The 27,734-nt window shown below is 42.1% G+C and overlaps 1 protein-coding gene across 3 annotated transcripts; it reads right to left on the bottom strand.

The window, feature by feature from the left end:
• Window positions 1-1,289: 1,289 nt before the first annotated feature.
• Window positions 1,290-27,534, bottom strand: Fam161a (FAM161 centrosomal protein A). 3 transcript variants are annotated; one of them, XM_042691267.1, is made up of 7 exons: window positions 27,294-27,534; window positions 17,791-18,023; window positions 14,940-16,106; window positions 14,409-14,576; window positions 10,549-10,648; window positions 2,295-2,449; window positions 1,290-1,825 (listed from the first exon to the last, which is right to left on the bottom strand). In XM_042691267.1, the coding sequence occupies exons 1-7, from the start codon at window positions 27,477-27,479 to the stop codon at window positions 1,690-1,692; spliced, it is 2,145 nt and encodes a 714-aa protein (XP_042547201.1). In that variant the 5' UTR covers window positions 27,480-27,534; the 3' UTR covers window positions 1,290-1,689. The 3 variants fall into 3 exon arrangements, with proteins under 3 accessions (XP_042547201.1, XP_042547202.1, XP_042547204.1); XM_042691268.1 differs by lacking the exon at window positions 14,409-14,576; XM_042691270.1 differs by lacking the exons at window positions 1,290-1,825; window positions 10,549-10,648 and having other exon boundaries at window positions 2,320-2,449.
• Between the last annotated feature and the right edge of the window lie 200 nt (window positions 27,535-27,734).

Raw genomic sequence — 27,734 nt, 5'->3', positions numbered from 1 at the left:
CACGTGAGCATACATAAAATTGATTTTTTTTTTTTTGTCAGCTGTGGCACCTGAACTCTGGGCCTGAGTTCTGTCCCTCAGCTCTTCAGCTCCAGGCTAGCACTCTACCACTTGAGCCACAGCACCACTTCAGGCCTTTTCTGTTTATATGGTGCTGAGGAATCGAACCCAGGGCCTCATGCATGCAAGGCAAGCACTCTACTACTGAGCTACCTTCCCAGCCCCATGATATATATTTCTTAATACTGTAATTCACACATGCCATAATGATTTCTATCTGTAACTAATTTCTTGGTTAAGAAATTAGTAATTAGGGGCTGGGAAGGTGGCTCAATGGTAGAGTGCTTGCCTCGCATACATAAGGCCCTGGGTTCGATTCCTTAGTACCACATAAACAGAAAAAGCTGGAAGTGGTGTTGTGGCTCAAGTGGTAGAGCGCTAGCCTTGAGCCGAAGAGCTGAGGGACAATGCCCAAGCCCAGAATTCAAGCCCCATGACCAACCAAAAAAAAATTAGTAATTTATAATACTTTATCAAAAAATAATTTAGGTGAGGAGTTAAGGGAGTAGTTTACTGGTAGAGTGAGTGGTTAGTATATATAAAGTCCTGAGTTCAAAACACACACACACACACAAAGCAGCCGCAGTAGCTGGGGTAAGGTGGGCATGTTGGTTCCTGCTTATAATCTCAGCTAGAAGGCTGATATCAAGAATCAAGGTTTAGAGCCAGCCAAGGCAGACAAATCTGAAAAAAGCTAGAAATTGGGGCATGGCTCAAGTGGTAGAGTGTGAGCCTTATTTTAAAAGAAGCTAAGCAAAGCACTAAGTTCAAGCTCCAGTACCAGGGGAAAAAAAAGACTAAAACTAGACCACCAAGTGCTGGTGGCTCATATCTATCTATACTCCTAGCTACTCAGGAGGCTGAGATCTTTGGATTGTGGTTTGAAGCCAGCCTAGGCAAGAAAGTCCATGAGACACTTATCTCCAATTATCCATAAAAAGCCAGAAGTAAAACTCTGACTCAAGTGGTAGAGCACTAGCCTTGAGCAAAAATAAGCTCGGGGACAGTGCCCAGGCTCTTAAGTTCAAGCCCTAGAACTAACACCTCCAGACCTCCCAAAAGAGGATGATAGTATGTATAACTGAATAGTAAATTTCTAGTGCAGAAATGAATGTAAATTTGTAAGCATCTACGTTTTTTCATATTACATTACTTTTCACAAAATGGCTCAAATAAAAAACTTAATATAAACAAAATAGTTTATATTGCAAATCAAAAGAATGGATATATAGTATTAGTAGAAATCTTTATTAATTGATGCTTTCTAGAAAAAGTTAAATCAAGGGCCAATACTGCTCTCTACTCTCAACACTCAGCCCATTTCCCCACAAAACAATTATATTTTCATAACTAGTAAGTTTGTGACAACTGTGATTCTTAAACCTTTTTCTCAAGCCCTTTTAAAAATACCAATCAGATTATAGTTGGAAACAGATCACACACAGTAATTTTTAAAACAGAACAGGCACAGTTTTGCTCTGACCGAATCATCTGGATTCAGTCCCTTTAGGCTCTGATGTCTTCATTGATCCCCGTGCTTATCAGAGATGCCCCTCAAGATGCTCTTAGCAGCTGCTGACATCCTGGTGCTGCCCAGCAAGGGGCCGCGAGGAGAGCTTGTAATAAGTTTTAGTCTTCAGTATTTTCTTCTCTACTTCCTTCACCATCTTCATCTTTTCCCTGGTAAGAATCCTGGCTGGTGGTTTCAACAAAATAATTTTCTTCCTCGCTCTCTCTTTCTTCTATTTTTTCTTCTTCATTAAAGCTAGAGGAAGAAATTTATCAATCTTTCAAAGGAAAAATGACTGGTGTTTAAAGGCACATAAACCCTTTGCAGTGTATACCATTGCCTTGCCAGTCTTCCTCACGTGAATTAGCTTCAATTTATTGCCAAGAAAACTCTATGAAAGTGTCAATTGGAAAATTACATATTCCTCTGAGAAAAAATTTATTTCAGAACCTGAGTGACTTCATTACAATTTATTTGAAAGCATGCTGTTATTTATGTTACTTATGCCAGTCAGAAAGCTAATTTATTTTGCTTTAGAAACAACTTCATCACCATGAAATATTTTGATTGTGTCAAACACTGTAACAGTATATTTTTTAACAGATCGCATCATTCCCTTAGATAAAAGATTTAACAAATAAGAGACCAGAAGTGTAAGCTTTCTTGTATTACAAGTAAGAATTTTTTTCAAAGATAAGTTGTTCAGACATGTTATATATGTTACCTTTCCTTATCTTCAAGGCAACTCTTCATGTCTTGGTTGCTGAGGTACTCAAGTAATTTTCCACTTTGGCCTTTCTTTGAAACAAACTCATCAGATAATCCTAGTGCTTTTAGGGTATTAGAATAATGCTTTTCTGCTGCCATTCTTGCATTTTTCTATAGGAAAGACAAACCTTTTTAGATGAGAACAAGATTATAAATCTCCGCTAAAAGGGTATGGGTTAAAAACAACAGAAAAAGAAAGCAATGAAAATGAATGAGCTGTAGTTATCTGCCACAACACAAACAGATCTCACAAATACAATATGGAGCAAAGCGCAAGTGTGCATTTAATATAATTCATTAACTAGACAAAACTATACCCCTTGGGGATAGACATAGGAGTGCGGTTGTGCAGAAAAACAAGGCAATGTTAAGCCTGGCACTTGTGGCTCACACTTGTAATCCTAGCTACTTAGGAGGCTGAGATCTGAGGATCACGGTTCAAAGCCAGAGAACAAAATGGTGCTATATAGCTCAAAGTGGTAGAGTGCTAGCTTTTAGCAAAAATGCTGATGGACAGCACCTAGTGTCTGAGTTCAAGCAAGCCTCATTACCAATGAAAAACAAGATGATGTTTATCATGGATGTGATCATGACAGTTATCTTAGGGCAGAGGGTTGGGGTCTTGGAAGGGCACACAAACTTCTAGAGTGCTGGCATGCTCTGTTACTAACCCCAGATGATAGCACATGAAGAGTAATCTGTAATTATTCTTTATACTGTACATAGGTTTTACCTACTGTTGTGACTCTATATGTGAAAATCAGTAAGAAAATGAGATCACATCAGTTCTACAATAGTTGTGCAATGGGTCTGACAATGGAGTAGAAAGCAAGATCATGTAATAGGTATAAATAGGAGGCTCTTGAAGTGCTTTTTTACTTTTTTTTCTGGATGTAGTGAAGTTTGAACTCAGAACACTGGCTTCCTAGGCAGGTGCTCTACTGTTTGAGCTATGCCTCCAGCCCCTTGGTTTTGTTGTTTATTTTGCTTTTGTTGTTTTAAGAGTCTTGCTTTGCCCAGTCTTAAACTGCTATCCTCCCAATCTCATCCTTCCACATAGCTGGCATGATACACACATATGCCACTGCGCCCAGCTTTTTTTTTTTTTTTTTGGTCAGTTGTGGGTCTTAAACTCTGGATCTGGTACTGTCCCTGAGCTCTTAAGCTAAAGGCTAATGTTCTACCACTTGAAGCCACAGCACCACTTCTGGTTTTCTGGTGGTTAACTGGAGATAAGTCTCACAGACTTTCCTGCCTGGACTGGCTTTGAACTGCAATCCTCAGATCTCAGCTTCCTGAGTGGCTAGGATTACAGACGTGAGCCACCGGCACCCACTACTTCCTGAGATGCAGTTTCACAAACTTTTTGCTAGAGCTGGCCTTGAACCATGATCCTTCTGATCTATGCTTTCCAGCATCTAGAATTACAGACATGAACTACTGGGACTGAGCAATTTTTACTCTTTAGAAAGCATGTGTATCTCCAAAGATAATAGAAGAAGAATCAGTAATAATTACTGGCTTTACTTTGTGAAGGAAGCAAAGGGACATGGGCTATCACTTCCTTGCTTGGAGATCCGGTGGAGCTGTGATGATCCTTTCAGAGGTGCAGCAGGTGAGGCTTCAGGGCACAGCTCAGTAGTAGAGCACTTGCCTAGCAAGTGTAAGGCCCTGGGTTCAATCCCCAATACCACAAAACAAAACATACCTGCAGCAAATTGAAAATCATTACAGGGGCTAGGAAGGTAGCTCAGCAGTAGAATGCTTTCCTTGTAGGCATGAGGCACTGGGTTTGATTCCTCAGTACCACATAAACAGAAAAAGCCAAAGTGGCACTGTGGCTCAAGTGGTAGAGCCCTAGCCTTGAGCAAAAGTAGCTTAGGGACAGTGCCCAGACCCTGAGTTCAAGCCCCAGGCTTGGCAAAAAAAAAAAAAAGGAAGTCATTACAGTTGTGAAACCATAGGCTTCATGGAGCTACAAGATGATGGTAGTCACACTAGTAACTCAGTTTTAATGAACCTTCAGCTCCTATCAGTGGAAGTAAATTAGTTTAGGGCCAAATATTGGCCTTCAGGTATCCACCTAAAGCAAAGTGAATAGAAATGGCTCAGTTCCAATGGACCAATGGAATCCCATACTGCCAAGATGTGAGTCAACACCCAGTTTAACCCCCATATTAAAAAATACAGTGATAGCCTGGTGCTGGTAACGTGTAATTCTAGCTACTAAGGAGGCTGAGATCTGAGGATCACAGTTCAAAGGCTCTTATCTCCAGTTAACCACCAGAAAATTGGAAGTGGAGCTGTGGCTTAAAGTGGTAGAGTGCTAGCCTTAAGCAAAAAGAGCTGAGGGAAAGCACCCTAGCCCTGAGTTCAAGCCCCAAGCCCAAGAAAAAACAAACAAAAAAACAAAACATATTTCTAAAAAAAAAAGTTTTATTGTTAAACGTCATAGAGATCATAAGCAATGTAGATGAAGATAATGATAACTATCGTGAAGATTAAAAGGTGTTTGTGACTTTAAAAAAAGAAAGGGGCTGGAAATGTGACTTAATGGTATAGTACTTACTAGCCTAGCATGCATGAAGCCCTGGGTTCAATTTCTCAATACCACATAAACAGAAAAAGCCACAGCCAGAAGCTGTGGCTCAAGTGGTAGAGTGATAACATTCAGCAAAAGCAGCTCAGGGACAATCCTCAGACCCTGAGTTCAGCCTCAGGATTGGCAAAAAATTAATTAATTAAAAAAATCAAAACAGTGATAAGCTAGGATAAGACAGTGGCTCATGCCTGTAATCCCAGCTACCCAAGAGGCTGACATCTGAGTGTGTGTTGAGCAAAAGATGTCAGGGACAGCAGCCCAGGCCCTGAGTTCAAGTCCCATGGCTGACTAAAAAAAGAATTAAATATCTACTCAGTTTATAAACCTGTGGTTTCCAAAAAAGAGAAATAATATAGTTTGTTTTGTAATCGGACATATTCTGCTAGGTAATAAGTCAGCAGAGGAAGATGACAAATAACCTATAAATTGACAATGAAAAGAGCTGCAAGTGACTTTGTTATATAAGTAACAGCTGTTAATTTGCAGCAGTCTTCATAGCAAAATACAGTACAAGGAAAATGTACTAACACATGTTAACCAAAACAACAATGGTGCACTGCCATAGACAATCTATACACAGAACTAATTACATTTTGCCAAGTGCCAGTGACTCACCCCTGTAACCCTAGCTACTCAGGAGGCTGAGATCAAAGGATCACTGCTCAAAAACAGCTCTGGCAGGAAAGTCTATGACACTCTTATTTCCTGAAATTAATCATCTGAAAAAAATGGAAGTAGAGCTGTGGCTCAAAGTGATAAAGCGCTAGTCTTGAGCACAAAAGCTCAAGGATGGTGCCCAGGCCCCGAGTTCAAGCCCCAGGATGGGCATACACACACAAAAGAACTAATTATAGTTTAATATTTTATACAAGAAAATATATAATTATTCCTAATTTAAACAAGTATTTCTCCTCTGTACTTTATCATGAAAAGAGTTGTAAATCCTATGAAATAACAGGAACAGTTAAAACAATTGTATTATTTCTTTTTTTTTTTTTTTGGGTCCGGTCATGGGGCCTGAACTCTGGGCCTGGGCGCTGTCCCTCAGCTCTTCAGCTCAAGGCTAGCACTCTACCACTTGAGCCATAGCACCACTTCCGGATTTTTTCTTTTTGCTTATGTGGTGCTGAGGAATCGAACCCAGGGCCTCAGGCATGCAAGGCAAGTGCTCTACCACTGAGCCACCTTCCCAGCCCTATTACTTTCTTTACTATAAAAGACCTTGCTAAAAAGGATTACCTCTGTTTCTTCCAGAAACTAAAATAATGATGGACTTTAATGCTCTAATTAAAGCTCCAGTTCAAAGGGGGAAAATATATATGTATATTTTTTATTTTTATTTTGTTGGTCATGGGGCTTGAACTCAGGGCTTGGGCGCTATCCCTGTGCTCTTCAGCTCAAGGCGAGCACTCTACCACTTGAGCCATAGCACTACTTCTGGTTTTCTAGTGGTTTACTGGAGATAAGAGTCTCACAGACTTTCCTTGCCTGGGCTGGCTTTGAACCATGATCCTCAGATCTCAGCCTCCTGAGTAGCTAGGATTACAGGCGTGAGCCACCGGCGCCCAGCTTATATATATTTATCACCAGTAGTTAGTAGCAATTTTTTTATTTGCTTAATTATTGAATGATTATAGCAAGCCCTCACAAGAGCATGGGGAGAGAAAAATGTTTCCAGCATATAAACTGGAGAAAAAATAGTGGTTATAAAAATAACCTGTTTTCAACATACACATCATTTATTTTGCCATGCTTTCTGATGCTTTAGAATGGTGGGAATGTACAGAATAACAAAATATTAATACTGAAACTCATCACAAATTTATCAAAGTAATGTTCCTAGTCTAGGCTCACCCCAGAAAAAATAAAAGGTCAATGTCTGACCAATGTGATTGTAATTGTTCAAGTTGATTCAATAGACACTTGCTAACATGTCCACTGTGTCAGACTGGCCCTAGGCACCAGGTGCTGGGATTACAAAGACTTGGCCACCACTCTTAAAGTGAATTAGCAAGACGGCAAGAGTCTTACACAGACAATTTCTACAAGCTATGACAGATGTATGCACAGGCTAGTTAAAGAACAGAGGGAAGGGTAACCTGGGGAACAATGCAAGATAGTGACTGCGCATTAAGATGTGGATGAGCTAAAAGTAGTAAAGACAGCCGGGTGCCAGTGGCTCACACCTGTAATCCTAGCCACTCAGGAGGCTGAGATCTGAGGATCGCAGTTAAAAGTCAGCTCAGGCCCATGAGACTCTTATCTCCAATTAACCACCAGAAAACTGGAAGCAGCGCTGTGGTTCAAGTGGTAGAGCACTTGCCTTGAGCTGAAGAGCTCAGGGATAGAGCCCAGGCCCAGAGTTCAAGCTCCACAACTGACAAAAAAAAAAAAAAAAAAGTAAAGACAAAGACTCTGAGGTGTCTAGAAAGTAGCATGAACAGTCAAGTTTGAAGGTAGCAGAAAGTAAAGGGTGTATGTGGGGGAACAAGATACGGGCAAAATGAGTGCAGTAGGAGACAGACTAGAGAGGTTAACAGAGCTCACAGGAGTCTGAATACTGGACTAAGACTTGTGCATTTTCTTTTAGGAGGAAGCAGGATAGCTAAGGGTTAAGTACTTGGAAGCCTATCAACATGGGTTCTAACCTAGCCCTGTCATTTACTAACAATAATCCTCATGGGTTACTTACCTTCTTTGAACTTGAGTTTGTTCATCTACAACAATGACCTTGACTTATAGCTCCAATTGGGGAAGTTAGTAACTAGACCCCTTTATACCATTCATTGGAAATGAGACTAGGACAGTGAGAATGGATAGTGGACTGTTATCCAGGGTTATCAACTGTTGCCCAGCATTAATTTTGACAGAGGAGTGGAAGTAATGAGATGAAGATATGCATGGCTTTGCAAAGGAAAGGCCCAAGAACCAATCAAAAAAATCATGTTGCCCAGACTACTCTTGAATTCCTGGACTCAAGCCATCCTCTGCTTTAGCTTCCCAAATAGCTTATTTATAGGCAAATGTCACCTTATCCAGTTCATTCAAATTATTATAATTTGGAACTAGTAGATAGAAAATAGAAGTTTCATGAGGCATTTCACCAGCAGAAGAGATTACTCAGGAAAAGAAGGTGGCAGGTTTCTCAGTGACCAACTCCTTTGGGAGAAGAAGTAGTTCTCAGCCATCTAAAGTAAACCCCAACCAAAGTAGAAAACCAAGAGGAGCTCACATGTCAGGCAAGTGCTTCAACTGTCTACTACTTGTTTGTGGCCTGAAATTCACAATGCAGCTCCTGTCACCTCCAGTGGTTCTTATCTATTGTCAAGAAGTGTCACCAAAGTGAACTCAAAGTTCAAAGTACCCAAAATTGATAAATGTCCCTTACAAGAGATTATAGCCAGGTGCTGTGCCTCATGCCTATATCCTATCTACTCAGGAGGCTGAGATCTGAGGATCATGGTTGTTCAAAGCCAGCACACACAGGAATGTCCCTGAGATTTTTTTCTGTTGCTACTGTTGTTGGTTGTGGGGCTTGAACTCAGCCTGGGTGCTGTCCCTCAGCTCTTCAGCTCAATGCGAGTGCTCTGCCACTTGAGCCACAGCACTACTTTTGGTTTTCTGGTGGTTAACTGAGATAACAGTCTCACAGACTTTCCTCCCCAGGCTGGCTTTGAACCTCGATCCTCAGATTGCTCAGCCTCCTGAGTAGCTCGGATTAGTCCTAAGCCTCTTTTTCTTTCTTTCTTTCTTTTTTTTGGTCAGTCATGGGGCTTGAACTCTGGGTCTGGGCACCATCCCTCAGCTCTTCAGCTCACTGCAAGCACTGTACCACTTGAGCAACAGCGCCCACTTCCAGTTTTTTGGTGGTTTATTGGAGATAAGAGTCTCATGGACTTTCCTGTCCGGGCTGGCTTTGAACTGCGATCCTCAGATTTCAGCTTCCTGTGCCACCAGTGCCTGGATCCTGAGACTCTTACCTCCAATCAACTACCAAAAAACCAGAAGTGGTAAGTGGCACTGTAGCTCAAGTGGTAGAATGCTAGTTCAAGGACAGTGTCCAGGCCCTGAGTTCAAGTCCCATAACCAAAAAAAAAAAAAAATCAATAAGACCGTGGTTTCAAAAACAGATGCATTTTGGGGGCTGGGAATGTGGCTTAGTGGTAGAGTGCTTGCTTCACCTGCATGAAGACCTGGATTCAGTTCCTCAGCACTACATAACAGAAAAAGCCAGAAGTGGTCCTGTGGCTTAAGTGGTAGAGTGCTAGCCTTGAGCACAGAGAAGCTCAAGAAGAATGCCCAGGCCTTGAGTTCATGCTCCAGGACCAGCAAAGCAAAAAAAGCAAACAAACAAACAACACCAGAAGTGGTGCTATGGCTTTAAGATGTAGAGCACTAGCCTTGAGCAGGAGAGTTTAAGATTAGTGCTCAGGTCCTGAGTTCAAGCCCCTGATCATCATCAACAACAACAAAAACATCATAAAACTGAGTGAAAACAGAAAAAGCAGTATCCACTGTCCCTAAGTTTGGTTTTCCTATAAAAAAAGAAATGCTTTCAGTGATTACAGATAAGACTGAAATACAGATTCATTTTTTTAAAAATGACCAGATAAGAAGTGGTGCTGGGCTGGGAAGGTGGCTCAGTGGTAGAGCGCTTGCCTTGCATGCCTGAGGCCCTGGGTTCGATTCCTCAGCACCACATAAGCAAAAAGAAAAAAAAGCCGGAAGTGGCGCTGTGGCTCAAGTGGTAGAGTGCTAGCCTTGAGCTGAAGAGCTGAGGGACAGCGCCCAGGCCCAGAGTTAAGGCCCCACAACCGGACCCAAAAAAAAAAAAAAAAAGAAGTGGTGCTGTAGCTCAAGTGGTAGAGCGCTCGCCTTGAGCTGAAAAGCTGAGAGACAGCGCCCAGACCCAGAGTTCAAGCCCCACAACTGACAAAAAATAAAAATGACCAGATACACTACTCAGAAAGTATAGACTAGGAGGACTGCAGTTCAAGTCCAGCTTGATCAGAAAGTTATCAAGATCTAGTTCAATAAATGAGCTGGACACAGTGGTGCACACCTGTATAGGAAGCTTAAGTAGGAAGAACATGGTCTGAGGCTGGCCCTAGGCAAAAAGATGCATAAGATTGTATTTGAAATATAACTAAAACAAAAAAGGGTTGGAGATATAGTTTAAATGGTAGAGCACCTGCCTGGCAAGTACAGTGTCCTGAATTCAAACCTTAGTATCACTAAAAAAAAAAAAAAAAAAATTACTGGCAGAAATAAATCTGATTCAATTAGCCATTTTGTTTCATTTTTTAATTCTGCAAAGATCTTCAAATCATTCATGAAGCCTCACCTTAATATATGACCAAGTTGGTTCTTCAAAATAACCAGACTTTAAAAAGTTTGTGCAACTAGTATTTTAAGACAATTGGATTGGCAGTATATTCTTTATCAAGCGATTGCCTGCCTCATCAGTAAGATACTCTCCTTGAGCTATCACAGAAACATTGTCTCAATAATTATGTAACACATACATAGGGAAGATGGGCTTTAAGTCTGGGAGCTAAAGATTTTTTTTAAAGGCTGACAATAGCTCTTATATTCCAACAAACACAACCTGAGCAACTCTTTCAAACAATAATGGCCTCTGTTTTAATTCTTCTTCTCTTTCTTCTAGCTCTTGTCGGTATTCTTTCATCCTTTCCTTTTCACTCTTTCTAAAATCAAATAAAAGGAATAGAATTTTAAAAGGCCATCTGAGAAAAAAAAAACTTACATATATAATGTTTAGCTTAAATGACAAATCAGAAATTGTGAATTTAGCTCAGTTCCTTTTCTGATAAATTCTGACTGATAAATTCTGTATTTTTGTGGTTGTTGTTGGTCATGGGGCTTGAACTCTGGGCCTGGGTGCTGTCCCTCAGCTCTTTAGCTCAAGGTGAGCGCTCTACCGCTTGAGCTACAGCACCACTTCCATTTTCTAATGGTTTATTGGAGACAAGAGTCTCACGGTCTTTCCTGCCCGGGCTGGTTTTGAACCATAATCCTCAGATCTCAGCCTCCTGAGTAGCTAGGATTACAGGCGTGAGCCACCAGCGCCCGGCTAGACTGATAAATTCTCATGGAATAAAGTTTTAAGGTTCTGAAAGCACACATTCTGTGGCCCTGGAAAAGTCTAGACATTTTGACTTTCAAAATCATCAAGGCATAATGTACAAAGGGACTTAAACTAGAAGAATGACTTCCTTCTTGTCTCATTTGTAAGTATATATACCAGGAAGATTTGATCCAAATTATAGTTCTCTTTAAAGAATTTATTCTGAAAATAAGACCTTGTTCTTCTTTTCCCCTGAGATCTCTTAAAGGTTAGTGGCAAAGTTACTTAAATGGGAGCAGGTCAAGGAGAAATAGGGAGCATGATAATTAGCATATAGTGTACATAGAAGAATAGCAATCAAAATACATAAATTTACCATATGTGTACTTTTTTGGACTAGACCCTGTAATGAATTAAATAACACTTTTTCTCTACATAAGATACAGTAAAGCAATCAAGATAAAAAGGCAGATAATAAGGAAAGAGTTATAAAGTAATAATTATCTTTAATTACCTGCAAATTAGTGTTATGAAAAACTAGGGTTTTTTTTCCTACTAGTAAATACTTTTTTTTTGTTGTTGGTCATAGGGCTTGAACTCTAGGGCTTGAACTCTGGGCCTGGGCCTCTGGGCCTGGGCGCTATCCCTCAGCTCTTCAGGTCAAGGCTAGCGCTCTACCACTTGAGCCACTGCGCCACTTCCAGTTTTCTGGAAGTAAGAGTTTCAGACATTTGTTGCCTGGGCCGGCTTTTTTTTTTGGTTGGTTGTGGGGCTTGAACTCTGGGCTTGGGTGCTGTCCCTCAGCTCGTCAGCTTAAGGCTAGCACTCTGTTTGAGCCACAGCGCCACTTCCGGTTTTCTAGTGAGTCTCATGGACTTGACTGCCGGGGCTGGCTTTGAACCAAGATCCTCAGATCTCAGCCTCCTGAGTAGCTAGGATTACAGGCATGAGCCACTGGCACCCAGCAAATACTACATTTCTAAGAAATTTTTGAAGCAAGTTCATCAAATTAAGTTCCCTCTATCAGTGGATTATACTGCATTATAAAGGAATGCTCATCATTAAAAGCTAACAGACATATGATATACCTATATAATACACATATATAATAACATATATAATTTGAGTTATAAGAACCAAACATATATGTCATTTAATATTATAATAAATTAATAAATTATCTTACTTACCCAGCTTTGGGGAGGTATTTTCTGACTTTAACATGAACACCTTTAAGTGTAACATCTAGACACTGGTTTTCAAACTTCATTTTACATTAATTCTAATATTTTGAAGTGGTTCTATAGATTCTGTGCATGTTTTAATTATTTTATATTGAAACGATAATGAAATGCAACATGTAACACTAAACCCCAAATAGGACTAGAGAGGCTGAGATAGGAGGATTCTGAATTTGAGGCCAGCCTGGGCTCCCTAATGAGATCTTGCCTCAAAAAGAAAGAGAGATAAAAGAAAAGGGGGAAGATTAAGGGGGGGAAGGGGAAGGGGAAAGAAAGAGGAAAAGAAAGGAAAGGAAAAGGAGAAAGAGAGAAAGGGGTGGGGAGGAAATATCCTTGGTTGGGGCTGGGTTGTAATTTAATGGTACAAAATAAGTAGCATGGTCAAGGCCCTGGTCCAATCCCTAGCACCAAAATAAGAAAGAAAAAAAAAGGGGGCGGGGGGGGGGCTGGGAATGTGGCTTAGTGGTAGAGTGCTTGCCTATCATACATGAAGCCCTGGGTTTGATTCCTCAGCACCACATAAATGGAAAAGGCTGGAAGTGGCACTGTGGCTCAAGTGGTAGAGTGTTAGCCTTGAGCAAAAAGACATTCAAGGACAGTGCTCCGGCTCTGAGTTCAAGCCCCAGAACTGGCAAAAAAAAAAAAAAAAAAAAATCTGAGACTCTATAGCAAGCTACTAAATTTTATTTTGATCTGTGTGAATTAAGATTTTTCTCAATACTATATTATGCAATCAAAAATAATACAAAGAGGCTAGGAATACAGCTCAGTGGGAGAACATGTGTTAAGCACACACAAGGTCCTGGGTTCAATTCCAAGTACCATAAAAGTGTGTGTGTGTGTGTGTGTGTGTGTGTGTGTGTGTGTGTGTGTGTGTGTGTGTGTGGTGTGTGTGTGTGTAGATGGGCATTGGTAGCTCATGCCTGTAATCCTAGCTACTCAGGAGGCTGAGATCTGATGATCGCAGTTCAAAACCAGCCTGGGCAGGAAAGTCAGTGAGATTTATCTCCAAAAAAAAAAAAAAAGGGGCTGGGAAGTTGGCTCAGTGGGACAGTGCTTGCCTCGAATGCATGAGGCCCTGGGTTCGATTCCTCAGCACCACATAAGCAGAAAAAACCAGAAGTGGCGCTGTGGCTCAAGTGGTAAAGCACTAGCCTTGAGCTAAAGAGCTGAGGGACAGCACCCAGGCCCAGAGTTCAGCCCCCCATGACCGGATCCAAAAAAAAAAAAAAGCCAGAAGTAGAACTGTAGCTCCAAGTGGAGGAGTGCTAGCCTTGAGCAGAAAAGTTCAGGGATAGTGCCTACGCCTTGAGTTCAAGTCCCACAGTTGACGCCAAAAAAAAAAAAAAAAAGGAACAAAAATTAAAAGGCTAGATGCTGATGAAGCATTAAACATTATAGGGGTTAAGTATGGCCTTAATAGAAAATGTTTCTAAACTGGGCACTGGTGCCTCACTCCTGTAAATCCTAGCTACTCAGAAGGCTGAGATCCGAGGATAGTGGTTGGAAGCCAGCTTAGGCAGAAGAGACTCTTATTGCCAATTAACCACTTGAAAAACAAAGTAGCGCTGTGTCTCAAGTGGTTGAGCACTAGCCTTGAACACAAAGAGGCTCAGGAACAGCACCCAGGCTCTGAGTTCAAGCCCCACAACCAACAACAACAAAAAAAAGTTTCTGTTCATCAGCATGGCTTCATGATTCTCCCCAAGAGGTGTGCGTATGTGTGCATGTATGAGTTTACACAGGCATTATGCATGTGTGTACATAATGAGCATAAGTGACCAATTGTAACTTTTTTTTTTTTTTGGGTCCAGTCGTGGGGTCTGAACTCTGGGCCTGGGCGCTGTCCCTCCGCTCTTCAGCTCAAGGCCAGCGCTCTACCACTTGAGCCACAGTGCCACTTCCGGCTTTTTTTTTCTTTTTGCTTATGTGGTGCTGAGGAATCGAACCCAGGGCCTCAGGCATGCGAGGCAAGTGCTCTACCACTGAGCCACCTTCCCAGCCCACCAATTGTAATTTTAATCCATAAACTAAACTGCTAATACTATTCTCCACTTGTTCTTTTCTTGGTATCAACTGATTTTTTAAAAAAAAGTTTGGAAATAAATGCTCTGAAGATTCAGGATTCTTTCATAATACCTGAGGTGTTTTAGTTTGGATTTAGACATCTGAGCTAAACTTTGGTGCAAGTCATAAGCCTTAACCCGGATTGTCAGGAGTTTCTGCAATTCTTTCATTCTTTGCTTCTGTTTAGTTAGGATCCGATTTCTCTCTTCTTCCGACATTTTCTTTTCCTCAAGTGATCTCCTGAGGGCAACAAACTATGGCTTAATTCACTTTAAGCCAAGCAAAATGTTGTTTATCAAAGATTTACTGTGGGATAATTCAAAGGTTAAAAAAAATGGACAACCTTCTTACAGAAATCTGACTTGTGAATCTGGAAATCCAATCAAAGCTAAAGGTCACCTTGCCTGTCCCCCAAAATTCAAAAACTATAAAGTACATTTGCTTCTTAGAACACCCTAAGCAAAATGTTCTACATTGTGCAGTAAAATATACTATAGATACAGTAATAATTTCTTAATATTTTCAATTCACGAACATAAAATTAATTAACAGAGCTGCATACAGGACTTTAGCAATCTCAAGTTAGTGGGCACTAGTCATTACCTTGTGGCCTGCTCCCGTCCTCTTGAAGATACTGTGTGCTTTGTCGGGCTGACACTTTTATAAAGTGGGGGCTTTGTATTCGCATTTTTCACTGATGAGTTACACCTTGGAGACAGATAAGGCCAACGTGTTTCTCTCAAGTTTTCTTCATCTGCTCTAATGTCTGCCCAAACTTTGTCTCTTTTGGCAGAGTCACTTGAGGAGGTCTGAAGGTCGAATTGTTTATAAACTGTTGAGCGCGTTGGAAACCTGAGTTCTGAGAATTCTTTATATTTCAGAGGGGGGTCATGAGTATCAGGAACCTGGCCTCTCCCCTTGGCTTTACTCCTTAACTTTCCAGATCGCTCAGGATTCCTGGGTTTCCTGTAATGTCTGTATGTTGTCCCAGAAGGCAGGGCAGACAAAGCCTCTAAAAATTCTTGGGCTCTCAGCTGTGCCCTAAGGCTTCTATAGAGATCTTCTTCTTTTAATTTATCACTAATAGGCGAAGAGAAACCATAAGTAGATCGAGGTATGGGTCTGGCTTTAAATCGGCTTGTTTTCTTTTTAGACTTAAGTAAGTCTCTCAGCTGCTTTTCCCGGGCTGCTCGCTTCTGTTCCTCCCTTGCAATAAACTTAAATGGCTTTTGTAAAGCCAAAAGAGCTTCTTTGTTTTTCTCCTTCATCATCATCCTCCTTTCCTCATTTTGCTTGACCATATCTTGATAACGGGGAAAGAAAATATATGAAGGAAGAGGATTAGCTCGGAATTTCTTCCTACGCTCAGAATCAGCTTGTGTCTTGATGAGTTTTCGCATCATTTCAATATCCGACATAGCCTTCTTGGCCTCTTCTTTTTTCTTCTGTTCTCTAATTGTCATTTGAAAAGGCACAGGCACAGTAACCTTGGGCACCCATTCTTTCGGTTTCTTCTTTGTTTTTTCAACTGCTGGGAAGTCAGAATCATCACACTTTATGTAATCTTCAACACAGAAGTCTCTCCACATGTTGTTGATGAGCTCCTTGGCATACGTCATCATTTTGTGTTTCTTGGAAAGCTCTTTTTTTAGCTGCGGTATATCCTCTTCAGAGGAAGACGTATGCAAGGAGGAAGACCGGGTCAAATCAGGCTCCGAAAGTGATGTCACTAACAACACAGGGTGATAGGAATTCTTTCCTGTCGCACAACTAAGTGAGAAGAATTAAGATACACTTTCAATTCTTCTTGATCAAACATAAAAATTAACATAGGCTTACATCTATTTTCAGGGTATAATAATCAGCTAGAGAGAGGAACTGGAATGAACTTGTGAAAATTATCATTTTTATTTAAAACAGTTTAAAGATGTTTACAAATGATCTGGTTTGATTCTTTATCTTAGAGTCAAAGAACCTGAGATTAGAGGGCTGTTGTATCTTATTATTTATATATTTTTGTGGGTCATGGGGCTTGAACTCTAGGCTTGGGCACTGTTCCTGCGCTCTTCAGCTCAAGGCAAGTGCTCTACCACTTGAACCACAGCACCATTTCCAGTCTTCTAGTGGTTTATTGGGGATAAGAGTCTCACAGACTTTCCTGCCCGGGCTGGCTTTGAACCATGATCCTCCAGATCTCAGCCTCCTGAGTAGCTAGGATTACAGGCTGAACCACCAGCTCTCAGCTCTGTTGTATCTTATCTACTAAGTCTTCCAAATTTTCCAGTCACAATCCTAAAACATTTATCTCATCAGGTCACTCCATTGCTTTGAACTTTTCAATGATTCCTCTTTGTTACAAAGTCTAAAGTATAAAGCCCTTCAGGAAAGATCTCTGCTTCCCTTTCCAGTCTTAGCTCTTGGCCCTCTCTACTCCCAGTCACGATTCTTCAGTCATATGTAGCATATGAACTTCCTCACACCATGACTTCCTGTGCCGCCATGCCTTAGAACATCTGATCTTTGCTGCCTAGAAGACTGCTTCTTATGTGCAGCATCGTCGCTCTCCTTCCAGTCTGAGCTCACATAAGACACTTACCTGGAAAATTCTTTCCACCAACACCCTGGCATGACCAACTGTTTCTTCCTCTACTTTTTTTTTTTTTAAACCAGTCCTGGGGCTTGCGCTCAGGGCCTGGGTGCTTTCTCTGAGCTCTATTGCTCAAGGCTAGTGCTCTACCAATTGAGCCACAGGTTCACTTCTGGCTTTTCGGTAGTAAACTGGAGATAAGAGTCTCATGGACTTTCCTGCTGGGACTGGCTTTGAACTGTAGTCCTTAGATCTCAGCCTTCTGAGTAGCTAGAATTATAGGTATGAGCTACCAGCAACCAGCTTTCTTTTTTTTTGGATACAGGAACTATGTAACGCTAACTGCCCTTGAACCCCTGATCTTCCTGCCTTAGCTTCCAAAGTGCTTGGATGATAGGTATGCATATCTGGCTACATCAACTATTTTGAATATAATCTCCCCTTTATATAGCACTAAGAGTGTACAGAGAAGCAGCAGCAGTGCTCATACCTTTACTCCAAGCTGGATCAAGAGGATGATGGTCTGAGGCTAGACCTAGGCAAAAAGTCTGTGATACCCTATCAATCAATAAAAGCTAGGTGTGGTGGCACACACCTATTATCCCAGCTATGTGGGAAGCATAAATAGGATTTTGGTTCAAGCTAGCCTGGACAAAATGAAAGACCTTATTTGAAAAATAAGTTATGAAAAAAGGACTAAGGGTGTAGCTCAACCATTATAGCACTTGCTATCAAGTATAAGACCCTGAGTTTAAACTCTAATACCACTATAAAAAAAAAAGGTGTAACAATACTTAAGAGAAAATATTCTGAAACAATTTTATTTCACTTTTAAGTAGACATAAATTACAATGAATATAAACTCACCTGGAAGAGATACTAGGAGAATCTTCCTTGATGATTACTGGCTGAGCTTCCTTTAAATTTAGCTTTTCTTGGTACATTTTTCTTAATATTTTCATAGTTTTTATGTGGGCTGCCTTCAGTTCTTTTAGTCTCCTGAAATACTCTTCATTAGAGTGGGAGATATCAGAAAAGTTAACAGTGTCTTCATACGTTATTCGATCATTCACTGGAGAAGACTTGATGTTACAATCAGCCTGGCAGGAGGGAAAAACTGTTCAATATCATTTGGAATAAAGAAACTGACACAAATTCAAATGTTAGAGGTTTATTTTTGTTTGTTTTTTGGTCAGCCCTGGGCTTGAACTCAGGGCTTGGGCACTGTCCCTAATCTTTTTTTTTTTTCTCAAGGCTAGCACTCTACCACTTGAGCCACAAGGCTACTTCCAGCTTTTCCTGTTTATGTGGTACTGAGAAATTGAACCCAGGGCTTCATGCATGCTAGGCAAGCACTCTACCACTGAGCCACATTCCCAGCCCCAAATGAGAGTCTTGAAAGACCCATCTACTTAGGTTAAGTTACTTGGAGCCTATGTACATTTTCCCCTAAGGATATTTTAAGGACATGAGGAGCAAACTCCCAGAAAATCCAAATCTGCTTTATGAATTGAGGATATCCTCTTGCTCAGATTGTACACAAAGCCATGCCTGAAGGGTCCATTGGACTTTTTATCTCACTCCTTTTATATACCTTTCATTTCTTTAAACTGTACAACTAAGGAGATTAAAAACTCACTTCTACATAAATACAAAAGTTTAAATATTTTATTAGTTGAAAAACAGATGAAATTGTTTCTGATATTATGCATGAAAGACTGCCAACCATAGTTTTAAATTTAGACTACTACCTGGAACAGACTCAATGGAAAAAGAGTATTCGCTAAATTATAGATTTAATAGATGACACTACAACAGAAAAAGTCATTATAAATAATAGGACTTTTTTTTTTTTTTTTTTTTTGTCAGTCGTGGGGCTTGAACTCTGGGCCTGGGCACTGTCCCTCAGCTCTTCAGCTCAAGGCTAGCGCTCTACCACTTGAGCCACAGCGCCACTTCTGGATTTTTTCTTTTTGCTTATGTGGTGCTGAGGAATTGAACCCAGGGCCTCATGCATGCAAGGCAAGCACTCTACCACTGAGCCACCTTCCCAACCCAGGACTTTTTTTTTCTGGTCAGTTATAGGGCTTGAACTTAGGGCCTGGGTGCTGTCCCTGAATTTTTTTTTTTTTTGGGTCCGGTCATGGAGCCTGAACTCTGGGCCTAGGAGCTGTCTGTCCCTCAGCTCTTCAGCTCAAGGCTAGCGCTCTACCCCTTAAGCCATAGCGCCACTTCCAGCTTTTTCTGTTTATGTGGTGCTGAGGAATTGAACCCAGGGCCTCATGCATGCAAGGCAAGCACTCTACCACTGAGCTACCTTCCCAGCCCCCCTGAATTTCTTTTTTTGCTCAAAGTTAGCACCATACTACTTTGTGCCTCAGTACCACTTGTTTTTTTGGTGGTTTATTGGAGATAAGCGTCACTTGCCCTGGACTTTCTGGACTTCCTGGACTTTCCTGCCCTGGCTGGATCTCGGCCTCCTGAGTAGCTAGGATTACAGGCATGAGCCACAGGTGCTCACTCACTAATTTGCATCCCTATGGAAAATAAGCTTTACAAAAGCTAGCATTTGTCTTATTCACTTTTGTGTTACCAGTGTCTGGGAAATACCTGGTCAACAGCAGATGTTCAGTAAACACTTGTTAAGTGAATGAATGTAGTTTTAAAAAATGCAAGTGCTGGGCGCCCGTGGCTCAAGCCTGTAATCCTAGCTACTCAGGAGGCTGAGATCTGAGAATTAGCATTCAAAGTCAACCCGGACAGGAAAGTCCGTGGGACTCTTATCTCCAATAAAACCACTAGAAAACCAGAAGTGATGCTGTGGCTCAAGCAGTAGAGGGCTGGCCTTGAGCTGAAGAGCTGAGGGACAGTGCCCAAGCCCAGAATGACCTACCCCCCCCCCCCCAAAAAAAAAACAGCATGTTTAGCCTGGCACTGGTGGCTCATGTCTATAATCTGACAGTGCCCAGACCTTGAGTTCAAGCCATAGTACCAGCACAAAAAAAAGAAATGACAAAAACAGCAAGTTTTGGGCTGAGAAGGTGGCTCAGTGGTAGAGTGCTTGCCTTGCATGCATGAGGCCCTGGGTTTGATTCCTTTGTACCACATAAGTAGAAAAAAAAAAAAAAACCAGCAAGTTTTCAATGAAGGAAGCGCAGTTATTTTCTTACAAAACGATTGAATCATGTAAAGAAATAAATACTGTTCTACAAATCATGTTGAGCAAAATAAGCCAAGATCAGAGAGACAAATGGCACACAGTCTCCCTAATATTCGAATGTTTTACATTCAAAATGCAACAAGATATGACAAAGTAAACAGGATATCAAGAAACAAAGGACCTCTGCTTAATTTGTTGTATCGTTTTTTAGATGACTCTATGTTCCTGACCCTACTTATGGTATATATGTGTGCACATATGAGGGATGGAATGAGGAGGGCAGGGAATCAGAGGAAAACAGATGAAAAAATGCAGCAGAGGGGCCTAGCAGCTGCATTGGACATTGATAAAACTGAACTAAGCAACTCAAGGGCAGCGATGGGAGGGAGGGAATGAGAGAGAAAGAGGGATCGCCTTATACTAAGCAAAAGGAAAGAAATGTACATATCATTCTATTTGGAAGAAATAGTTGTACTGTCAAAGTTTGTAGAGTTCACAAGCTTTATAGACCATGATAATGACAATTCGCTTTGTGAAAGTAAGAATGTGTTTGTGCCAATTACTAAATGGGCAAGGGAACTAAAGAGGGACTTCTCAGATGAAGAAATAAAAATGGCAAAGAAACACATGAGGAAATGTTCATCATCCCTGGTTGTGAAGGAATGCAAATAAAGACAACCCTGAGATACCACCTTACCGCAGTCAGAATGTCCCACATCCACAAATCAGCCAACGACAAATGCTGGAGGGAATGTGGAGAAAGAGGAACCCTATTACACTGCTGGTGGGAATGTACACTTATACAACCACTTTGGAAAGCAGTCTGGAGGGTCTTCAGAAAGCTAAAGATTGACCTCCCTTACGACCCAGTCATACCACTTCTAGGCATCTACCCTGAACAACAGGAACCAATATACAAGGACACGTGCACCTCCATGTTTATTGCAGCACTGTTCACAATAGCTAGGATATGGAAACAACCCAGATGCCCCACCACAGATGAATGGATCCAAAAATTGTGGTATCTATACACAATGGAATATTATGCAACCATTAGAAATGACAAAATAATGGCATTTGCAGGGAAATGGATGGAGCTAGAAGGAATCATGTTGAGCGAGGTAAGCCAAGAGCAAAGAGATAAACGGTACATGGTCTCCCTGATAAGTGGATGCTAAATCCAAAATGTTAGGTGATATGACAAAATTAACAGGACTTAAGAAACAAAGAACTCCCACTCATCTGGTCGAACCACTACTAAATATCCCCATGCTGCTGATCACATGTATGGTGTATATGTGTACACCGTTATATGTTATAGACTGTGATAGACAATTTGCTCCAGGAAAGTTAGAATGAACTTGTGATTTTAAATGAGCATCATTATTCCACAGTACTGTGAAATTTGGGAAATTATGTAATCACTTAATCACAATAAAAAAAAAAAAAACACCAGAAAATTAGAAGTGGCCCTATGGCTCAAGTGGTAGAGCATGAGCTTTGAGCTGAATTGTTCAGGGACAGCTCCCAGGCCTAGAGCTCAAGCCCCACGACTGACAAGAGAGAGAGAGAGAGAGAGAGAGAGAGAGAGAGAGAGAAAGAGAGAGATCTTTCATGAGATTGTTTCTAACATATTTATAAGATTATGTCTTTGTTGCTTTGTATGTCCCTCCCCCATGGTATAACCCCTGCTTTCACTATATATGATGTTGGTATATGTGGAGGGGAAGGGAAAAAACAAATTGTTAAAACAGGGATACAGGAGGACCCATTGCAACAATGGGATGTACAAGTCGTTATGGCGAAAAATGAACTTTACAACTTTGGTGGGGGGGTGGGGGGGAGGATACAAAGGGATGGGAAGGGGAAACAAAGCAGGAGGCTACAATGCTTGATAAGAAATGTGCTCATTATCTTACCCATGTAATTGTAGCTCCTCTGTACAGTATTTTCACAATAAAAATATATAAAAATAAATAAATGCCAGTGCTTGGCTCCAAAAAAAAATGTGTTTGTGACTTTAGCTACTGTGGGATAGTTCCCACAATATTGTGAAATTTATGCAATCACTTAATCTCAATAAAGAAAATATTGTTCTATTACAACGTTGATGTGGGGGGGGAGGGGGGAAGGGGGGAGGATTGGGTGGGAGGATAGGGGGGAGGCTGGGAAGGGATGTAAAGGATAAACAAAGGAGGAGGCTGCAATGCTTGATAAGAAATGTATGCATTATCTTGCCCATGTAATTGTAACCCCTCTGTACAGTATGTTCACAAAAAAAAATTAAATTAAAAAAAAAGAAAATATTGTTCTAAAGGCTTGGATTTGGGTGGATGCCTAGCTTAGTGGCAGAGCACCTGCCTAGCAAGTTGAAACCCAAATTTAAAACCCTAGTACCACCAAAAAATCCCAAAACTTTAAAAAAGGCTTGTATTCATTTTATTAAATTTTTTTTTGGGGTCCGTTCGTGGGGCCTAAACTCTGGGCCTGGGCGCTGTCCCTCAGCTCTTCAGCTCAAGGCTAGCGCTCTACCACTTGAGCCACAGCACCACTTCCGACTTTTTTCTTTTTGCTTATGTGGTGCTGAGGAATCGAACCCAGGGCCTCAGGCATGCAAGGCAAGCGCTCTACCACTGAGCCACCTTCCCAGCCCTAATTTTATTAAATATTAAGAAGATGTAGGTTAAAATAAATGGATGCCAAAAGCATTCATGTATTCTCATTGATTCTTTCAGAATATCTCTTATAAGGTCTTAATCAAAAGGATCAAATGATTTAGGCCTACAAGGTCTATCCTTGTGGAGAGAGTGGCAGGACTGATAATCCGCATTTAGGCATTGATGCTTGCACAGCATCATCCCACTTTTAGCTTACTACTTTAATGCCAGTCAACTCAGATTAATTCATCTTATAAGATTTTGCCTAAAACACATCAAAGACTTAAAAAAAAAGATTTCCAATTCTAATTTCGTCTTTATTGGCACCATCCCAACAACATTTATTGCATCAGTTAACCCAGGCTGTGTACTTGTTTAGCTTTCTGTGTTACATTGTAAATGTGCCATTGGATAAGAGGATGATCTTTCTAACATTGGTTTGACCCACTTAGTTAATGAATCCTTCCAGCACCTGTTGCTTTCCAGAATCAGTACGTATAAAGAATTGTGTTGTCATCTATAAAGGTTCACCTGCAATTCTAGAATTTTTATTAAACTTGCCCTTTTTATTGGAAAAGATTTGCTAGGAATGAGTCAGATCTACATTGGTAAACCCCAATGGAAAGAGAAAAAGGAAAATAGGGAAAAATAGAAAACTATCCTTATAACATGCTATCATATATTAAAATATTACATATGTAGGAAATAGAAAAAAGACTAGACTATATAATAAGTTCAAAGCAGTGTTTAGCCAGGTGCAGGTGGTTTGCCAGGTGCAGATGGCTGTCTGTAATCCTAGATACTCAGGGGACTAGATTCTCATGAATATTTAGTATATAGTATCCAGCCAGGGCAGTAAAATCCATGGGACTCTTCTCCAATTAATCACTTAAAAAGCTGGAAGTGGAGTTGTGACTCAAGTGGTAGAGTGTAAGCATTGAGTAAAAAAACTCAGAGAGGGGCTGGGAAGGTGGCTCAGTGGTAGAGCGCTTGCCTTGCAAGCCTGAGGCCCTGGGTTCGATTCCTCAGCACCATATAAGCAAAAAGAAAAAAGCCGGAAGTGGCGCTGTGGCTCAAGTGGTAGAGCGCTATCCTTGAGCTGAAGAGCTGAGGGACAGCGCCCAGGCCCAGAGTTCAGGCCCCACAACCGGACCCAAAAAAAAAAAAACCTCAGAGAGCCAAGCACCAGTGGCTCATTCCTATAATCCTAGCTACTCAAGAGGCTGAGATCTGAGGATCATTGTTTGAAGCCAGACCAGGAAGAAAAGTCCATAAGACTCTTATTTCCAATAAACTACTCAGAAAAAGCTGGAAGAGGTGCCGTGGCTCGAGTAGAAGAGTCAGTACCAGGGCTTCAACTCAGGTATTCCCATTCTTACTAGGCTTTCTTGCTCACACCGGCACTCTTGATCCACACCTTCAGCCTGGCATTGTTAACTGGAGATGGGAGTCTCTTGTACTTTTAGCCCAGGCTGGCTTCAAACCTCAATTCTCCAGGTCTGACTCCTGGAGAATAGCTAGGATTAGAAATATGAACCACTGGTGCCCAGCTATGAGTTTACTATTGAAGCAAATTAACCTTTAAAAAATTAAGATGGAGGGCCTGGGAAAGTGGTTCAGTGGTAGAGTGCTTGACTCCCATGCATGAGGCCCTGGGTTCGATTCCTCAGCACCACATAAACAGAAAAGGCCAGAAGTGGTTCTGTGGGTCAAGTGGTATAGGGCTAACCTTGAGCTGAAGAGCTCAGGGACAGTGCCCAGGCCCTAAGTTCAAGCCCCAGGACTAGCAAAAAAGGAAAAAAAAATCAAGATGGATTAGGATGGAGGTATAGCTCAATTAGTAAAACCTGTCTTCTATGCATCAGGCTCTGAGTTCAAACCCTAATACTAAAAGATAAAGAAAATCAAAACAGATCCACAAGATCCATCAAGATCTATCACTGGATCACAATCTAGTCTATGCGGCTCTGCACTCTTTTCTGTCTTTCTGGGTCCCCCAGTCCTGGTTATCAGGCCTACTGTGGTAGTTTACCCAGTTTACTTTTGGCTCTTTCCTGTATGGTAGTCTTAGAACAATGTCAAAGTTTTAAGAGTTAGCTCTTGCTGCTGCTTTTTCGTTTTCTTTTTAGGATCCTGTCTTATTGAAACTAGCTCATTGTATAAATTGATCTGTCCTAAGGTAATCACATTTTAGACAAAATAAGTCTGTAGTTTAACAGGGTATTGTGGAATATATTTCCAACTATACAAATGATCAGCTCCTCTACCACTGCAAGACAAAGTAGAATATAATCTTCAAATGAGCTACTCAAATGACAGCCCCATTGGTTTATAACTTGCTTTTTTTTTTTTTTTTTTTCTACCCCCCTCAGTTGTGGGGCTTGCACTCTGGGCCTGGGCGCTGTCCCTGAGCTCTTCAGCTCAAGGTTAGTGCTCTACCACTTGAGCTGCAGCGCCACTTCTGGTTTTCTGGCGGTTTACTGGAGATTAGAGTCTCACAGACATTCTTTTCCTGTGCTGGCTTTGAACCATAGTCCTCACATCTAAGACTCCTTTGTAGCTAAGATTACAGGCATGACTACCGGCACCCGGCCAATTTGCTCTTTAAATATGATGCACTAATTTGGTTTTTGTTAACAGCTGAGGCAAAAAAAAGAAACCTATTTCTTTTATAGATAAAGAAACAGATCTAAGCAAGTCCTAACATTCAGAAATACCTAGCAATTAACAACAGATTTCTAATCCAGGACTCCAAATCCTTCTCTATTAAAATATGCTAGCCGGGCGCTGGTGCTCACGCCTGTAATCCTAGCTACTCAGGAGGCTGAGATCTGAGAATCACGGTTCAAAGCCAGCCCGGACAGGAAAGTCCTTGAGACTCTTTTCTCCAATAAAGCACTAGAAAACAGGAAGTGGCGCTGTGACTCAAGCAGTAGAGCCCTCGCCTTGAGCTGAAGAGCACAGGGACAGCGCCCAAGCCCAGAGTTCAAGCCCCACGACCTACAGAAAATTGTGCTGAGTGGCAGCTTTATCATATATAAAACTGGTGCTAGGATTCGGACTCTGACTCATATTCAGAATCTCAATCTGTATTATCTTGGATAATTTCAAGTTGGTGGTCTATTGATGAAATACTGGCCTAAAAGCTTATGTCACTAATAGTTTTGGTATAGGTTGTAGAGACTGGAATTTCAAAATAATCAGTTTTTTCTTTTAGTCCTGGGCCATATGCTTTGTATTTGAGGAACTTTGAACATATGGCATTAAGGAACTAGCTTGGGATAAGGAGGTTTATATCTGAAGATTCTAGTTTAAATTCATGGTTCTCATCCTTTTTTTTCTTTTTGTCAGTGGTGGGGCTTGAATTCTGGGCCTAGGCACTGTCCCTCAGCTCTTCAGCTCAAGGCTAGTGCTCTACCACTTGAACCACAGTGCCACTTGTGGCTTTTTCTGTTTATGTGGTGCTAAGGAATGGAACCCAGGGCCTCATGCATGGGAGGCAAGCTCTCTACCACTGAGCCACCTTCCCAGCCCAGGTTCTCATCTTTTTAAAAACTTTGATTTTATTTGTTGTTGGTCATGAGGCTTGAACTCTGGGCCTGGACTCTGTCCCTCAGCTCTTCTGCTCAAAGCGAGAGCTCTACCACTTTTAGCTACAGAGCCACTTTAGGTTTTCTGGTGGTTAATTGGAGATAAGACTTTCCTGCCCGGGCTGGCTTTGAACCGAGTCCTCAGATCTCAGCCTCCTGAGTAGCTAGGATTACAGGCGTGAGCCACGGGTGCCCGGCTAGTGGTTCCTATTTTTTAAGTAAGTAGAGCAGATGGCAGACTCTGCCCTCCACCTGGGCAGGTGTCCAGGACACATGTGAAACTGAACATGGATTGTAGAAAGGCCTGTTCGCGCCACCTTTTAGGGAACACCGGAATCTCACAGCAGCTTCCAAAAATAGGTAAGATATGGTTATCTATATCTGTTTACCCACTCAACTCTTAAAAGCTTTTTTTTTTTTTTTAAGTTCACATCTAGCCCTGATGTCTTTAGCTAAGATCCACTAATAACCAAGACCTTACTGATGGAGGATAGAACTGATTCACCTGGCTGTACGAGTTATCCACTACGGGGTACACCAGTTTTCCTCAAATTACAAAAAGAACAAGGAAGATTTCTGTTGCTGGAGAGTAGGGCAGGTCCTGCCACTTTACCAGAAAATCGTGAAATTGCTCTCCAGAGCGGGCCCCGGAAGCTCGGGCCGGCGATCCTGACGAGGCAGGAGGAGTCTGAGACCCAAGGACCGCGGTTCGAAGCCAGCCCGGGCTGCAAAGGCCAGGAGACTCTCATCTCCCAGGAAGCGCTGTCGGCAGGCCGCGAGGCTGCCTCTCAAGTGGTAGAGCGCCAGCCTTGAGCGAAAGCAGCCCCGGGCCGGCGCGCACGCGCTCTCCCACCCGGCGGGGCGGGAGGGCCCTGCACCCGGCGCCGAGCCCCGGCCTCGCCGGGGGGCCGGCCCGCCCTCCGCTCGCGCCCGGCCCCGGCCCACCGCCCGCTCCCACGTTACCGACGCCCGCGCAGGCTGCGCCGCGCTCTCCTCCTCCTCCTCCTCCTGGCCCAAGGCGGCGGCCGCCGCCGCCAGAACCTGTCTGGGGTCTTGGCGTTGGTACGGGGCGGCCCACGCTCCGGTGATATTTCCCGGGCTGTGAAAACAGCCGGCCGCCGGCCGCGCTGCGGGGTGCGAGGCGGCCATCACCCCCGCTCCGAGGCCTGAGCGCCCGCGCTGGCCCGGGGCGAGTGAAGCCGGCGCCGCCTCTAGCGACCCACCGTCCCAGCGGGCGGCCGGCGGTTTCTAGGGGCGCGATTCCTAAGGACGCTACAGGAACCGCGAGGGGCCAAAAGCAAACAAAGTCTCAGCGCGTTGCCGGGAATCCAAGCCCGCCAGTCCATTGGTCTTCCCTCAGGAAGTAACGGTTCTTAATACTAATCTGCAGCTCAACAAAACACT

The sequence above is a fragment of the Dipodomys spectabilis genome, unplaced genomic scaffold, assembly GCF_019054845.1.
Source record: "Dipodomys spectabilis isolate Male_0828 unplaced genomic scaffold, ASM1905484v1 ptg000141l, whole genome shotgun sequence".
NCBI lineage: Eukaryota > Metazoa > Chordata > Mammalia > Rodentia > Heteromyidae > Dipodomys > Dipodomys spectabilis.
This window is presented reverse-complemented; position numbering and strand designations above follow the sequence as displayed.